This window comes from Apostichopus japonicus, chromosome 2, assembly GCF_037975245.1.
Source record: "Apostichopus japonicus isolate 1M-3 chromosome 2, ASM3797524v1, whole genome shotgun sequence".
NCBI classification, from domain to species: Eukaryota; Metazoa; Echinodermata; class Holothuroidea; order Aspidochirotida; family Stichopodidae; genus Apostichopus; species Apostichopus japonicus.
The window spans coordinates 24,475,752-24,491,969 of NC_092562.1; the positions used below are offsets into that span (position 1 = coordinate 24,475,752).

Genomic DNA, 16,218 nt, shown 5'->3' on the forward strand with positions numbered 1-16,218 from the left:
AGACTAGGTTCAAATTGATTCACTTGACACATCGGCGTTCTCTTGTGTTCAGTCTTGTTCAGCCATGCACTCAAAGAGGTAGAGACAGAAAAGGATAAATAAAATATGAGTTGGGACATAGGGTGTCATGAATTTATCACCGTATAGTTAAATATTCCGATAGTCAGTTCCTTCTTCTTCAAGTCAATTCTGTTCTAACAAGTTAACAATAACCCATCGCCACAATATGACAGGGTTTACAAGGCTGGTGTTTTGTATAGTACGATTAAATGAATACTAGAGTAGACTAAATCCCTGGGTAATTTTTTCATCTCATTCATCACGTCGATTTGTTTAGAAGTCGAAGACCTTCTTTAATATTACAAGATTTCTAATGAAATGTTGGTATATATTATAAGTTTTTTATCTGTTCGTTATATCTGCCGTTACGGGACGGGCCGGGGCATATGCGCCACGGGTTGGGTAGGGACGGGCCGGGCATATAAGCCACGGGTTGATAAGGGACGGGTGGGACACATGCCACACCAATAATTTGGCCAATCATCTGATCATAAAGGTGTTTCTTATACTTCCAAAAGACCTGGAAGATATGCTTCAGAGCTACCAAAATATAGCATACCTCTTTTTTTTTTTTCTTTTTTTTTTTTTTTATCTAAGCAATTCCCTCAGAACACAATGGAAGGCAACGACTCCTCCCAAGTGACCATCTTAGATCCGTCAGTGACTTCCCCCTCCAATCTGTTACCCTTTTCTTATCCAACGAGTTGAGAATCATCCTTTTTAACCGGCTTTGTACAGGCGTGGATGTGTTTGGTTTAACAAAAGGAATTAACACACACAACATACACGCAAACAATTGGATCCGTAATCTTGTCGTTATCGAGAGTGGGTTTGTTATAAAGTGAACAATCGGATAACAATGATCAGAATAAGTATTATATACTATTGTGTTTGGAACTGACCTTATAGTGTCTGCTTTATGCCGTGACACCTAGTTGGGATTCTTTTTCTTTTTATACTGTACTGCCATGTACCGCTTTCAAAGCATTCGTAGTGTCAGCATGAGCAGTACAAATATCATGTTTCTATCAGAAAGAAAGGTTAGGAATGGTTTGTACTGTCAATACAAGTGCTTTGACAGTTTAGAAAGTTTGTGTAAAAGTAAGTTGGCCTGACGTTTCGAGCCTAGCAGGATCTTCTTCAGAGGCTAAATGACAAGTGTAGTGTTAGCTCAGTGGTTAACGCCGGTGCCTTCCAATCATAAGGTCCCCAGTTCGAGTCACTCCAAGATTAATGTATGCCGTCCAGTTACAGAGTTGTTGACAATTGACAATTCATAATCATGGACGTTAAAATATGAATCTAAGAGACTGACTTCGGTCAGCTTGCGGCTTTGATAAGCCAATGAGGCTTTTTTCGCGAGTTCCTGCTTGCAGGAGGATCTAAAATACATTTATACAAGTAACAGTAGCAGAAGGTACAAGCTATAAAGATAGTTTAAAAGTTAAAGTAGCATTAGGAAATTGTCCTAATGGCGTTCCATAATCGTCTATAGGTGAATATTCATTATTTAAAACACGCCAGAGTAAGTTGGAAGTAACTCCCATGTAAGGCGATTGATATATCGGAAATAACATAATATCAAGACAGACTATAGCACAAAACGTGGAATGCTTTCACTTTAATTATATGTCACACATGATAGTTATGAGAATTTAAGGTATCATTAAATTATGATGAATGGATTGTCTACGTTGTAATGGATACAAGATTAATATTTTATCAAGTGAATTAGCAATGTCGAGATGACGGATATGCATCAACATTAAATGTTGTCTTCTAGCGTATCATCTTTGAATGAATTGCTATCAAATATCATATCTGCATGCTGAGTGGCGTGTATAGGACTTCAAATGTGAGAGCCAAATTATAAATCCCCGACCCCCCCCCCCCCGTCCCTCCGACTGATTTATGTAGGGGTATGAACTTTTATCGAAAGGCTTGAGGAGGATCCGGGATTTTGCAAAGCACGGGCGGTGGGGGGGGGTGGCCCTGCGGTCGTTGAAGCTGACATCTATTAAGGTGATTTGTATGGCTCCCTAGTGAAGAAAGAAAGAAAATAAAGATTTTAACGTCAGATTGTGCATTTGCATGCATATGTGGACGATAGTGTGTAGTTAGGTCTAAACACAAGATTGTGCTAATTATTTAATTTTTGAGATTTTATGTGCGGTTGACAACGGGGTGCGGTAGGGCGTCCACATCCTCTGTATCCGCGCCTAAGGGAGTCCGGGCCCGGAGGAGTGGTCTAATTCTTCCCCGACTGAATGTAACAAAATATCTCTTGACTGAGTTACCCCATCCCCGACAGACCATGGAGATTGGCGGGCCATGCCCCCCCCCCAGCCCCTTCCCTTCCAATCTTTCGAACGCCACTACATCTAATGAAGTATTTTCACGTTCATCCTTCTTTTTAAAGTTTCTTGTAATGATGGTGTGAAATGTTTAGATACTAAATAAAGTTAGAAGTCTAACCTCTTCCACTTCCTTCATTCACAATATGGGAACTGAATGTCATTGATGCCCTGATGTACATGGATGGCGGAGACCATATAGCAATGTCTTATCAGAGCTAGTAGTCTCAAGATGTATGCCGTGTCCGAGCATGAGCAACCTAAATATTCATGATAAAATGAATCGAGCATGATGGGGCACTATTGAATAACAGATTCGTAATTCGATTTTGATCGTTTCTTTCATTGTAGTCTTACACCCGTTGTAATGTGTCTAACCCCTCCCCTACCCCTAACCACAAAAGAAATGAATGATTCCAGCAGGCGTTATGGAATCCAAAAATCGAAGAAATCGAGGCGGTGGGGAGGGGAGGGGGGATACATTTCGTGTTCAATAGATCATTTTGTTTAGTTCTGACAAAGGCTTTTCTGACAGTTTTCTTAGTTCATAGCAGTCATATTCCACGTTAAACAATTCCAAATAATTCAGCAATGAAGTGTTTTGCGCTGAAAACGGTAAACGCAATATCATGCGTTGTAAGTGCCGTCAAAATGGTGACAGTTTCAAGTAACTACAGTATCACGTTTTAAAAAACATGTAAGAAACGACACACTGTAGCCCTTCAAAGTGTAGTTCAGTGTCGGTGTTTTGATAGTACCCCCTCCTTATGTGCTGTGACCGACTGAATAAAAGCGATGGTATTTGAAGCAATGAGGCTTAGCAATCGGGAGGTTTCGGGTTCGATACCCGGCCGGGTTATAGTAAGGTGGGTTTTTCATCCAAGAGCAATGTACGGTTTTTCCCATCTGAAATGACTTTCTAAATTGAAAAGTTTCAAAATTTGAGTTAAAATGTTGAACTGGAAGCCTTCCGATGTGTAAGTTGTAATCCGTAAGCCCTTGCGGGATTCTCCCACATTATTTTCTGGTCGCTTAATCGTCATAAAAAATAACTGCTGATTTATTATGTGTCTGCACGAAGTTTGAAATTATGAACCAATTGTTAAGTGTTATGGGTTCTTATTAGAGTTGGGACCAAATACTGAAAGCGGTACACAGATATACAGGTTATGACCCCAATCTTACCAGGCAATACATATGATTCCTAAAATAATCTTCAAATCCACAGTACATTCAGTGTTTCAGTAAATAGGCTACATTTACATACCAGGCGTGGATCATCCAGGTTGGGGGAAGCGGGGGAGGGGGGTACTTATGACCACACAAAAGATTGAAAGCATTTACTAGCATGACCTTGCGTGTAGACCTGAATTAATAGCCTAAATATGTCTCAAACTGCACCATTTCACCTCTAAAATTGCATTTTATCTACGGCGGATCCCCAACATCCCCATTGGAGTCGACTCCGGGCCATATCGATGGGCGCCTTTATTTTTTAAATTCCTGCATTCGCACCTGTATACAGTAGCCGGTATCGCCCTGATTTAGTAAAACATTAGTAATTAGTTTTCAATGATTATACTTTGCTAAACCTTTACTTTTTTATTCTTTCTTCCTAAACAGGAAGGCAGGACACCGTACAGAAGCGGTATGTTTCATCCCATAGCCTCATCATCACCAGGCGCATCATATTCTTCAGAAAGTAGTCGAGCGGAGGACAACGCTACCCCTAAGAATGTTCCAAGTTCATCTAAAGCAAAATATCACTCACGTCAACTGGAATCTATAGGATCGGGATCCCAAGGATCTGTGTCTTCACAAGGATCACAGAAAAGCAATGCAAGTACTGACAAGGAAGTTTTCTTTACCACTCCAAACTGTCCGATTCTGGCCAAAGGACCTAGGATAGAAGTGACGGACTCGACAGACTCCCTCGACCAAGAGGTTGAAAAACTCAACCTGAGATCTCGGTAAGTGTTCATTTTAGCAAGGGAATCCTCGGGATGCTGGTCGATTTTCTATTATTTGCTCTCATTATGTTGACTATTTCCTCCCATCATTTTCTAAACTACCGGAGTGTCTACGAGAATATGAACAATCAGAGCTTTTCGAAGGTATTCTTTTAGGTTTAGGGTGCGATTAGGGGTAGGCTATTGTAGTGTAGACTACTGTAGGCTCAGTTCTCTACATCAATTAGACTTAGGCTTGCAAACGTTAGCCCTTCGACAGCTTGTTACTTGTTAGGCTCAGTACCACTGTCTGCTAGGCTACCATAGTACCGTTAATGCTGGCCTAAAGGTGGACGATAAGCCATAGGCCTATTATTACTGTACTGTATTTGACCGATACTTTTGTAGGTAACTAAAACACCAGTTCTGTAAATGAAAATGGATCTTGTACCAACTGTCAGTGTAAGCCAAACTTGTTGATACTAATAAAAGGGTCTGGATCATATGGTCCTTATAATTATACTTTACACGGGCTTCCCTTTTGCAAGTCTTGTACTGAATTTTGTACAGCCTGCAATTCCAGTACTTAGTAGTATTGCTGAGTTTCGTTTTTCTCTGTTTTCTTGATAGACTTGGCCTACTCTGTAACAGTTATAGCTGTCATAATTCATTGTTCTATTTTATAATTCTGTTATAATTTATAGACTGTTGTATAACATATCAGGAATTACTTTTCAGCGGTCCCCAGGCTTCTACTCAGCTGTTCTGTCATGGTCACTCTTAGTTTGATCATGATGTCTTATGGATACTATGTTTTAGTGTTTACAACTCAAGTATCCTGGTCAAACTTTCATGCTCCTTCATTCAAAGTGAACACTGACCTTCTCCACATAAAGCCAATGAGAATGCTCCTAGTTTGCAAACTTACTATAGCTCAGGATGAGAAGGTTACTTTTTGGAATTACAATAATTCTTTTGATTTCCAGGCCTACCATTTGGCAGGTACAACTATAAGCAGAGGGGTAGGAGACGAGGGGGGGGGGGGCACTGAGGGATGTGCACCGCCACTTTTTTCCAAAATAGTTAATGTGCCCTACTGGCAAATGTGCCCCTTTGATGAAGAACTGTCTTTTGGATATCTTAAGCCTTTGTTAATTTTAATATTTTATTTTAATGATTCACATGCATGCACCATAATTTAGTATTGATAGCATACTAACACATCATATATATTTAAGTGATATGTCCGGTGTGTATCGGTTTATAGCATAACATGTGGTGGTTGTGGAAATGCGAAAGTGCCCTTCTGATGTTGTGCCCCCCCACTTTTTGGAAAGCTTCCTACCCCCCCCCCCCGACTATAAGTCATGGATTTGCCCTTCTTGTATCTTTCCCTCTCTGTTACTGTAATGATTTGATCATTTATAAATCTGTGATGTCTCACTCCATTGAATCATATAAAGACATATATGTGTACCATATCAAGATGTATCAAGTTTTGTTCAACTTGTACAACTTCAACTGCATACATATATGAGGGTATTATACACCCACACAGTATTGATAGGAACATGCTTGCTACCCATGATTCTCAGATTAACAGTTTTTTGTTCAACAAATATATGTACACGCCTTGCAATTTATTTATGTTTTGTATCTACAGTAGACGTAAACATTTTAAAGTAAGATCTTTAAGTAGTAAGGCTGATGCTCAGGTAGTATTAAAAGTCTTTCGATACAGGTTATTTCTTCTGTTCTTTGCTTGTTTTGTGCTTCTTTACAGTGTCTGTTAATTCTCTCAGGTTGATATATATTCATACATCTTGGCTTCAATTGTGCACAATTACTCATTAAAAGAATTTTAGATGATCAATGCTTAAAAAGTTGATAATGAAACAAGTTTCTTTTCACAACTACCATGGAAGTGGTCATAAGAATTTAATATTTGTTAATGTTTGTTAAGAGTGCCCTCTATATCTTTGCCATCGCTTCCAACTTTCATGAATGCAATGTCTTACCATAAGTTTGTCGTTCCACTACTGAAAAGAGTGTCTTGGGAAAGTTTCATAGCGCCCTCTTTTACTCAACAAGCCACCTTTGCTTCCCCCAAACCTTCCTTTATGTTTGAATGAAAAGCTTTCCAGACAGAATGTTACATTTCTTTAGGTGGATCTGTCATGGTGTAAAATATTTCACTTTAGAAATAAATTTTTATTTGCACACATGTTGCCCTAGAGACATACTGAAACTTCTTTTTGAAATGTTAATGCAAAAAAGACAAAATTCTATTGCATTAAACAAACAAAATTCCCTAAAGCAAAATCATGACATAGAAATACTGTATTTTTGGTCAATCATTTGTGGCTTGTATTATGAACCACATAATTTCATAAATGAAATGACATTTTCATGATATTGACAGTTAGAGGCAAAAACAGCTTTCAATTATAAACAAAGCTAAAAATGGAAGCATTAGTTACAAGATCTAAACGAAAAAGAGAAAAAGCAAAGGGAAAAAAAAGTAAAAATAAAAAAAATCATCAGATCTAAAGGAGGATGAGAAACTGACCTGTTAACTGGTGAGCCAGTTTCAGAGGCAGGATAAGGTAAATAGTGTAATGATGATAACACTGTACCTTATATGATGCCTCAGGTCCACTTATTTTTGGATACCACCAACTCTTAATAAATGTAACCGGTTTTTCTAAGTAATAACTTAGTAAAATATAATAGCACTAAACCTGAAAAACAATTTAACACCTGGCTCATTTATTAGATTGCTGCGAATGCACCCAGCAGCCATAATTCTGTAAATTTGAAGAGAAAATTGAGTTTTTCCATAACAATCGCCTTGCAGTAATCCCAGAACGACTTATATGCAGGAAGCACCTGGTCACTAATATATTTCAGTTTACTTATTTATTTAGCCATTAATTTTAGGTTGTGATTTATTATGATTATAGGGTCATATAACTTTTAAGAAATAAATGTTTGTGACATATTCATGACAATCTTTTCAGCAGTGATTGGCATAAACTCACAAAAATAAAAATGTTTCATCATAAAATATCAGTTCAATTCTGTTTTCACAGTACTGTATAGTTGAGATTTGATAAATCCTCAGAGAAAATGCCTTGACTTTGTAATATAGTCAAGTTGTGTGCTCAGTGTATCTGTTGGGAGGGGGGTGGGGATGAGGGGTGGGGAGGTCATTTGAATTACTGAAAGAATTCAGGGTTAACTTCCAGGTGCTAATTTACAGTCTCTTAAATTTGCATAAGTTGAGGTTGTATAAACTTTGTTTTTTTCATGAAATACTAAAAGTACTATATAGTTATGTACATACAAATTGGGATAAAATGCTGTAAAAACATCAAACGGTTGATATACTTAGCATTAGAGGTTAAAGGTCATCTGTGTTACCCAAATATACAGTATATCATATAATGCAGAGCATACTGTAGTTTAATATCTGGTTGGCTTGTCCCATTGCAAATTTTTACACAAATATGGGCACATTTTTATGAAAGGTAGTTTTTGGCAAAGAACCGTATCACTTTTATGATGTTTTGAGATATGCAAAATCATCAATCTCAAACTGCTATATAAACCGAGTAGTCACTTGTGTTGATATAACACAGTTTGTGCACCTTCATTCTCAGGTTTAAATAGTGTTTAAACACTAAATATTCTAAAACCAACATAGAAATGGCATCAATAAAAAATGAACAGTTTATCGTGACAATTTGTAAGGTTATAATGATTCTTTTTTGAGTAGTTAACTTTTGGCAAAGAGCATTAAGAAATTTACGGCTCAAACAGGATTTGAACCAGTGACCTATGACCTTTGGATTAGCTATAGGCTATGTAAGTTCCCAGTCACTTTTCCTTTGTTTATTCTACTAGTTGACATTTAGAATTTTTTTTTTTTTTTAGCATTCACAACAACCATATTTGGAGAACATTGATATTTTGAGATATATATAATGAGTGGCAGGTTTGAAACAAAAATGTAATAATTTATTAAAAATTTTGGAAAAATTATAAAGATCATTACAAGTTTCGTCTTTCATGAAGAAATCTCATGAAGATAAAGAACAAAACTCAAGCAACCATTTTGCCATTAGGATCAAAGCTAGGCCAAAAATAACAGAACAAAATGGACTGTGTCATTTAGGAATTAAGCAACTGTAACTGTCACTTCTAACATGGCAACATTGGATGTAATCTGTAAATGGGGCTGTTGTTTTCATTTACCTGTCAGTAGCTATGACAACAGAGTGCAAACATATATATATATAGCAACTCAATGTTCTGAAGATGTGGCTTCTATCCAATCCGAACGGTATTTCTATTTAGAGACCAAAAAAATTCAGGTAGATTTATACATTTTGATCTGACTTTTAGGTTAAACTGCCCGAAGCACAGAAGATATGATCTGTGTAAATATATATACATGTGGGTCTCTCAATCTATATTGTTTGTTCAAATTTATAAGCTGATATTTCCCATGGTGTTTCTACGTTTTTTTGGGAAAAATCGAACAGGAAGAAAACCATGACACTTCCATCTCAGTAATGACGTGAGTGGACAAGGACACTTACTTTCATGTATATGAAAGTATTTTGAGAAAAAGAGGAAAACAAATAAAAGATGAGTTTAGGGGCAATCACCCTAATGGTTGTTAGATAATGTATCGACAGTGACGTACGTATGAGCTGTAAATAAATATAAACTCCACGTTTAGCTGATTAAAGTGCTACCAGTATCCATCAGGACGATTGACTCTTTTGGGATATCAAAGATATTACACCAAATTTAACTGTCAGAATATCCCCCCTGAGGATATTTCGGGGAAGTAGCACCTATTTCTAGTCATATAAGTTGAAATTTGACATTTTTCTGTTATGATATCTCCATTCTAACTATGTAGCGACACTGTCACTCTACGATCACGTTCATTCGTGTTGAAAATAGCGCGTTTTGTTTTTGTTGTTTTACACTCTGCGTTACGGACAGCGATTCTGGCTCGGTGATCGTGCAAGTCCTTGTGCCTCTGACATTTAAGCGACCTTCGTCAAAGTAAGGCAGACTAAGTGAACCGAAAACTTGCTTGCTGCTTGGCATGTCATCACTATTGATTTTTGGGGCGACACCTTTAAAAAGCCTTCTTGTAAATTCCGGTGTTCAGCCAGGACTAATTACTGAATGCTTTCATCTAATTACTTGTCCTGATCTCAGGAGAGTGTTATCTTTCAATTCGAAATTTCTAAATAATTTCCAAATTAAGTGCTCCTTATTATAAAAAACTTTTTGAGTATATATATGTATGACATTTCACATCTGGTGTAAGTTTTAATGTTAAATCTTCAATTTTTTTTTTTTTGATAAGTGAGGCTCTTATCTTTCTATGATCACAGAATACTCAGTAACTCAACATTGTAGCACTTAGACAGTGTAAATCATTGGCAAGATTCCCAAAACCGTGTACGTACGTAGCAACAGCTGAAATGAGTTGTAACCTTGATGCATATAAGTCTTGTCTTGGAATTATTTAGTAGTTACACTGTACGTAATGTACCTGATATGTTGTAAATAATGTATATATGTACATACATACATGTTATGTATACATGCAAACTGTAATTCTCATAGCATACACTAATGATTCATGATTCACATGTATGTAACCTACTTTGTGTGTCTTTGAATAATTTTGCAACAATTCAAGCAAAATGTAGTATTATTACCAATTGCTTCGGTGTATAAAGATTGCTATCAGGGGGCATCATGGGCAGGTGTATAAGGCCGAAGGTTAATATCATGACATGTTTTTAGACATTTATTTTATTATATATACAACTAGAGGATTCTACAAATAAAATGAGGGAGGGGGTGGGGGTGGGTGGGTTGCATGCTTTGCCCAGAAATAGTCATGGCAGCATGAGGGCAAGTGTAAGAGATTAACTTAATACACACATATGAGATTCAGAGGCATCTTTCCTCCTCTCATCCTCATCCTCATGTCTTTCCTACCCCTCCCCACCCTCTACTTTCCTTCCCTCCTGTCATCCCCTCCTCCACCCCCCCTTCCCTCCTCCTTTCCTTGGAACATTTCTCCTCTCATCTTCCGGCACCTTTTCTCTAGCATCTTGCTCATTTGGGTTTGGAGTCTCATCCTACTGTAACTTCCAGTTTATATACAGATACAGTACAATACAATAGCTATGTCTATGTTGCATGTACACACACACACACACACGCACACACGTTTGTATTACATTCAGACCGAGGACCCCATTGTATTTTCCATTGTTCAGATCCACGTACCCTAACCTTAACAATACCCCAAACAATAGAATTCTTCTGAGGACATGGTGATTCTTTAGAAATCACAACCGAGGACCTGAAATTCTTTTGTTCAAGTCCTCGGTCAGAATGCAAAACAAACGCACACACACATTTATGTTTCTTTGAGCATTCTCCTAATTATGTCCTGTGACAATATAATATAAAATTATATGTATGCAACACATGTAATGAGTTTTAATTGTAAATATTGTGAAAACAATATCAAGGCTGCAAGTGCAAGGTGTGACATCGTGCTTTCATCAAAATTCAGGATTCTGCAGTATATTGCAAAAACACAGATAAAGATCATTCATTTTTGCCCAAATTTACAGCTACCAGTTCCAATTAGCCTTGATCTGTTCTAGATACATTGTTCTTTTATATGAATTACGAAATGACCACTTTTCTTCAAGTTATATAGACAGCAATAATTAATACTGAATGGTTCGTTGCTCTGTGAGTCCTATCATCCATCCATCCATAAAATATAAGTTTTGAGCCCTAAAAAATAAGCCATGTTTGTGTAGGTACAGTATATCAAGGAAGGTAGGTTCATAGGTACAGGGGGTTTCAGTATAGGCAACCATCTAAAATGTAGCTTAAATGTTTCTTCAGGCAAGAATGATTGATGACAAAGCATGATGGATGAAAACCGCTGGTGTTGCTAGGCAGCAGCAGCTGTGAAGAATGTGTTGTGGTGCTTGAATTGTCTTCTACTCCAATTACAATGATATTGGGAAACTGATATTTCTATACAAATTTGTATTTATTGAGAGTTTATTTGTCTTTTAGGTTCATACTTCAAATGCAGCTAATTGGTATCATGCAAACGTTTGGTAAACCAAAACAATTGTGCTTTATAGTTTTACGACCATTGTTGACACTGGCTGCTTAATAAGTGTGTGGAAATCCAAGATTTCTCAGCCCTCAGTCAATCTTCAGAATGAAAGGAGCTAGTCTGAATTTGAATGTTTGGTTCTGTGTAAGTTTTCTTGTAAACTTATTTTTATGAGTACTACTGTAGTTTAAAGCAGCTCTCTGAGCAGATAAATATTTCAATGCTACTCGATAGTACTAAAATCAAATATCTAGAGTATCTCATATTTAATTTTTTTTTAGTCAAATTTCATTTCAAGTACTGGATGTAAAGGCATGCAGATAAAAGTTTGAAATTTTGCTTACAGTACAATTTAGTCCATACTAACGTGAATAGTGTCTGGTGAACGAAATGTTGAGGAGTGAATCAAATTCATTCGTTACCCACTAAATGACATTCATTTAGTGTAAAAACTTAGCTGGATGTCTTAGTTGGTTAATTAAATCTCTTATTTAAAGAAATACCGATATGTTTGGGGGAAAAATTTCCAAACAGACTTAAGCAAGAAATGGCTTTAAGTGCAGAATTTGCATTAATTAAAAAGAAGCTAGCCCAGAGCCATTTCAATTTTTCTCCAGATATGCATGAATAATATATTCAAGTTTTCCTCGGTGTTCATTTCATGCTGAGACTGTAGTCTTCTTCATTTTTATGCTAAAGCTTTCATTTTGCAAATTTTGAGATTGAGTAACAAATTTCACATCAAGACTATCTTATCAAGTGCATGGTTTCAGATAATTAGAACAGTTTTCTATCTTACTTCAATCTGTTAAATTTATGTCGCTTACACGTAGGCGAAAAAGAAAAGTTTGTCATGCTGTTGTCATAATGGCAGAGCTTAGAAATTCTCCTCTCCGTACAGACTGCCTGAATTAATTTCTTCTTTTTATTCTCTTACAGTCTACTCCGATTGTGTTTGACGATAGGGCAAACATTACGGTTTACACATAAAGATGCTTGACATTCACAAAATGCCATCCCAAATCATCTCTCAATGGATATATGGTAGCTGATCCTATTAGCTCTAACAGTCATATCTCCCTATGAAAATTCCAACTGTTTTGTGATGTTTAAAGGGGTATGCAAAAGAGTCGAGCTTAAAGTGCCCCTGATCGAAGCAACTAGACTTCAAAACTTAAATGTAGGATTAATATTCCGCATAAATTTTTTTTCTAATAGGGTTGTGAATGAGTGGAACCGTTTGCCTGAGAAAGTTGTACTTGCAAGTAGTGTGAATGGGTTTAAGAATGCTATTGACAAGCCCTTTAAGCATTGTTATCAGGTCTGAGTGTTTGTTTCAGTTTTTTTTCTCTCTCCTATAGGGTCCTTGATGGGGACTTGAGTGTCCCTCCTGATCCTTTTTTCTACTAAACTGAACTAACCTAAACTAAAACATTTCAGCAGGCTAGAGCCTAAATTCAGATTGACTTGTAGGGATACCTTTAAGAAGTCTGTTTGGTATTTGGTAGATCATGAAGGGTCGATTGAGTAAATTGAACTCTTAATTCCCAAGACTAAGATTTCACGCTCTATAGAGAGTGTCCAGGAATGATCACTCTTAGGGGATGTGAAATTAGTCACTCGTATCAAAAGAGTGAATACTTGAGTATTATGTGTGAATGAAGTGAATTGTGTGTGAATGAGTGAGAGTGAATACTTGTGTATATGTATAAAAGAGTGAATACTTGTCAAGTAAGCTGGTACACTTTGAGTCAAGTTTTTCACTTACTATATGAGCTAAAGTTTGCTTGAATTCACTGCAAGGAGAAGAGTGAAATTATTCCTATAATAGAGTGATATCGTACATTTGCAATTGGAATGATTTCTTACACTACTCTTTGGAAGTAAGACTGTAGCTGTTTTCCCTAAAGTGTTACTTAAAATTAGATAGTTCCAATATTTAGCTCTACTTTCTCTTCTACTAGAATTCTCTAGAATTCAGGATACGAGGAGAAGAGTGAAATTATTCCTCTAAAAGAGTGATGTTGTATAGACACTCTGAAAGAGTGATTTTCAATTTACGACTCTTTGAAATATATATAGACTGTAGCTGCATGCCCTTGTGTTATTATTGAAAAATAAGTTTCCAAAATATTAAGCCGATTAAAGATTTGACAAAGCATATCTGGATAGTTTCACTGAATAGTTGATGAAAAAAACGTGAAAAAAAATTTAAAAAATTGGAAAATGTTTTCCTCCATTATTCCATTGCACCTTGACTGTGTATTAGTAACGTGAGTCTTATGAAGATCATCAGCCCCAAATGTTAGCAATCTAAATATTCCTAGTTAAGGTTTACAAAGTTTTACAAAGTTTTACAAAGGTTTACAAAGTTTTACAGCTCTGCTCCTGTCAATTATTCCCAAGCACCCAGGATTATTAAAATAGACAATTTAAGTGTCTCAGTATGGATATATTCTATTGTACTTTGTGATTGGCAGTAAACTGTTTGTTGACATTGGAGCACGAATGTCCATCAATTATCTATCAGACTTGCTAACATACTCGGGGGAATAATACTGATCAACCGTTAATAACATAGAACAGAGAAAAAAAAAGGTTATGTACATATTGCTAGTCCATCAAAATTTACATCACATCATGAAAACAATGTAAGCAGGTATCAACTGTTTGTATGAATTTAGTTTATCAGAACATCCTTTTTTATTAGGGAAGTTATTAGAGAATTGGAAAAAAAAAAAATTTGATAAAAAAAAAAGAGTAAATCAATAAATAAAATTAAAAAAAAAAAATACAAAATTGTTGGAAATTATGCAATTTCCACTAAGTAGGTCTGGACTGAGCGGATAATGTGTATTCATCAAGTTTGCTTTAGAGCTAGATGAGCATAGGACATGCTTCAAAACGGAATATGTTGCAACACCTTAATAGAGCGAGCTGGAAGCACTTTTACCAGCGATCAATTTTTTTTCCTGTTTTCATAGGACTATGATACGTCACTGCTAAAATTTGCCCTTTCATGCAAAAGTTATTCTTGACACTCCAAAAAAAAAGAGTATTTAATTTTGACAGTATATTTTCTAAATGATTCCTTTACAAGACTTATTGACAGGAATGTAATATAAATACAAATTTTCCAGATTTCTCTTGGTCACATATATTCCTTTAATTCTTGATGAAGAAGGACCCATGAGAAGCCAAACCGCATGGCAGACAATGAAATACATGTCATTTAGACTGTACACCTGCGAACCCTTAACGACCTCTGCATCTTGAGTATGTATTTTACTCTGTTTGAAATGCATACCGTATAGAACTTGCATGAATGTTAACTATGAGTTATGCATACACCTTCCTTCCTGTTCATTAGTCCCAAGAGAAGGCGATCCGATCGCTGCGTCAGAGACGGACGTCATACGCACGCCGCCGACTGAGCGGCGTCCAATGGGGTTTGAAAGTAGGGGGTTTCAAGATGTTACGCTGGAAGAACTATCAAGATTTCGGCTCGGGGTTTTCCACTGACAGTTATAACGTTACGCAGAGTCATTAATCGGGGCATTCCAGAGAACACCTGGTTGGATTGCTGACCTTTATTGGGTTTCACCGGTTTTTTTAATCTACAGTTTGATGTGGGATATATGCACGTGGATGTCTAGGTAGCTCAATATACCTTCGGGGTAAATTCATACACCGAATCCTCAATAGTTTTTTTTTTTTTTTTTAAATTTGCATTTTCCAAATACTCCTAGCATTTTGAAGACTGACTCTTGCAAGCTTGGCATGGAAAACTGGAGCATCGGGCTGTGAAACACGACAGTTTAATGGCGAGGTGTCAAGTTGATGCCTGGGCTTGGATATGTTTCTACCTTGACCAATTATACATTTGGCATGCTTCTCTGAGTTTGTCTTGTGAAAATTATGTTAGGATGGATGAGAGATGGATGTAGATAAGTAATATATGGGATATATACCTATCATGAATATTTTTTAAAATTTTTTAAATTTTACTCATAGGGAAATATCTTGGCCTCCAATTTGCAGTTTCACTGTGATTAAGAGGCGGCAGGGAGAATGTCAAAGCTGAGAATAGATGTTCTGTATTACAACATGGATGCATGAGTCCAAAGCTAATTATATACTAATATGTCACCAGTACTTGCATTTACTAGTGTTTGCTCCTAAACTACTTTTCAGAACTAGCTAGGATAAAGGAGGAGGGGTAGGGGAGGGGGGAGGGGGAGGAAGAGGAGGAAATGAGAGGGTAATTGTAGACATATTTAGCTTTATTTGAACAACAGCTCAAGGGAAGAATTTTAAAGAAAACATCTCTGTAGCTTTTTTTACCCAATCAGGCCTACTGTATCACAATGAACTGAACAATAACCAATAACAATTTCAGTCTTTTAAAAGCTTCCTTTCCTTATAAGTATAAGTTGGTATGTACAACAACAACATGCCTTGCATGCTATTGCAAACTCCTTTATACCAGTGGCCAACTTCCAGATCTCCTCCCATTAGGGATTAGTATTATAGCATTTACGCAGAACTTAACTGCTATGATTGACATATCCCCTTACCAGGTAACTTTTAAACCAAACAGAGCATATTTACATCCTCTTAAAGGGCACATACCTGAATATGATTGGCTTATCCTCTTACCAGGTAA

At 36.7% G+C, this 16,218-nt stretch overlaps 1 protein-coding gene and 1 long non-coding RNA gene across 5 annotated transcripts in view; one reads left to right on the forward strand and one right to left on the reverse strand.

Annotated features, from left to right (window-relative positions):
• The window catches only part of LOC139983213 (uncharacterized), a 229,402-nt gene that overhangs the window by 167,156 nt on the left and 46,028 nt on the right, over positions 1–16,218 (reverse strand). The gene's annotated exons all lie outside the window — the stretch shown is intronic.
• Positions 1–16,218, forward strand: part of LOC139982901 (3',5'-cyclic-AMP phosphodiesterase 4C-like) — a 282,309-nt gene that overhangs the window by 130,868 nt on the left and 135,223 nt on the right. For all 4 annotated transcript variants that reach the window (XM_071996092.1, XM_071996081.1, XM_071996071.1 and 1 more), the window contains one exon: positions 4,038–4,384. In XM_071996092.1, the coding sequence (XP_071852193.1) occupies positions 4,038–4,384 (347 nt within the window). The remainder of the gene's footprint in view (positions 1–4,037; positions 4,385–16,218) is intronic.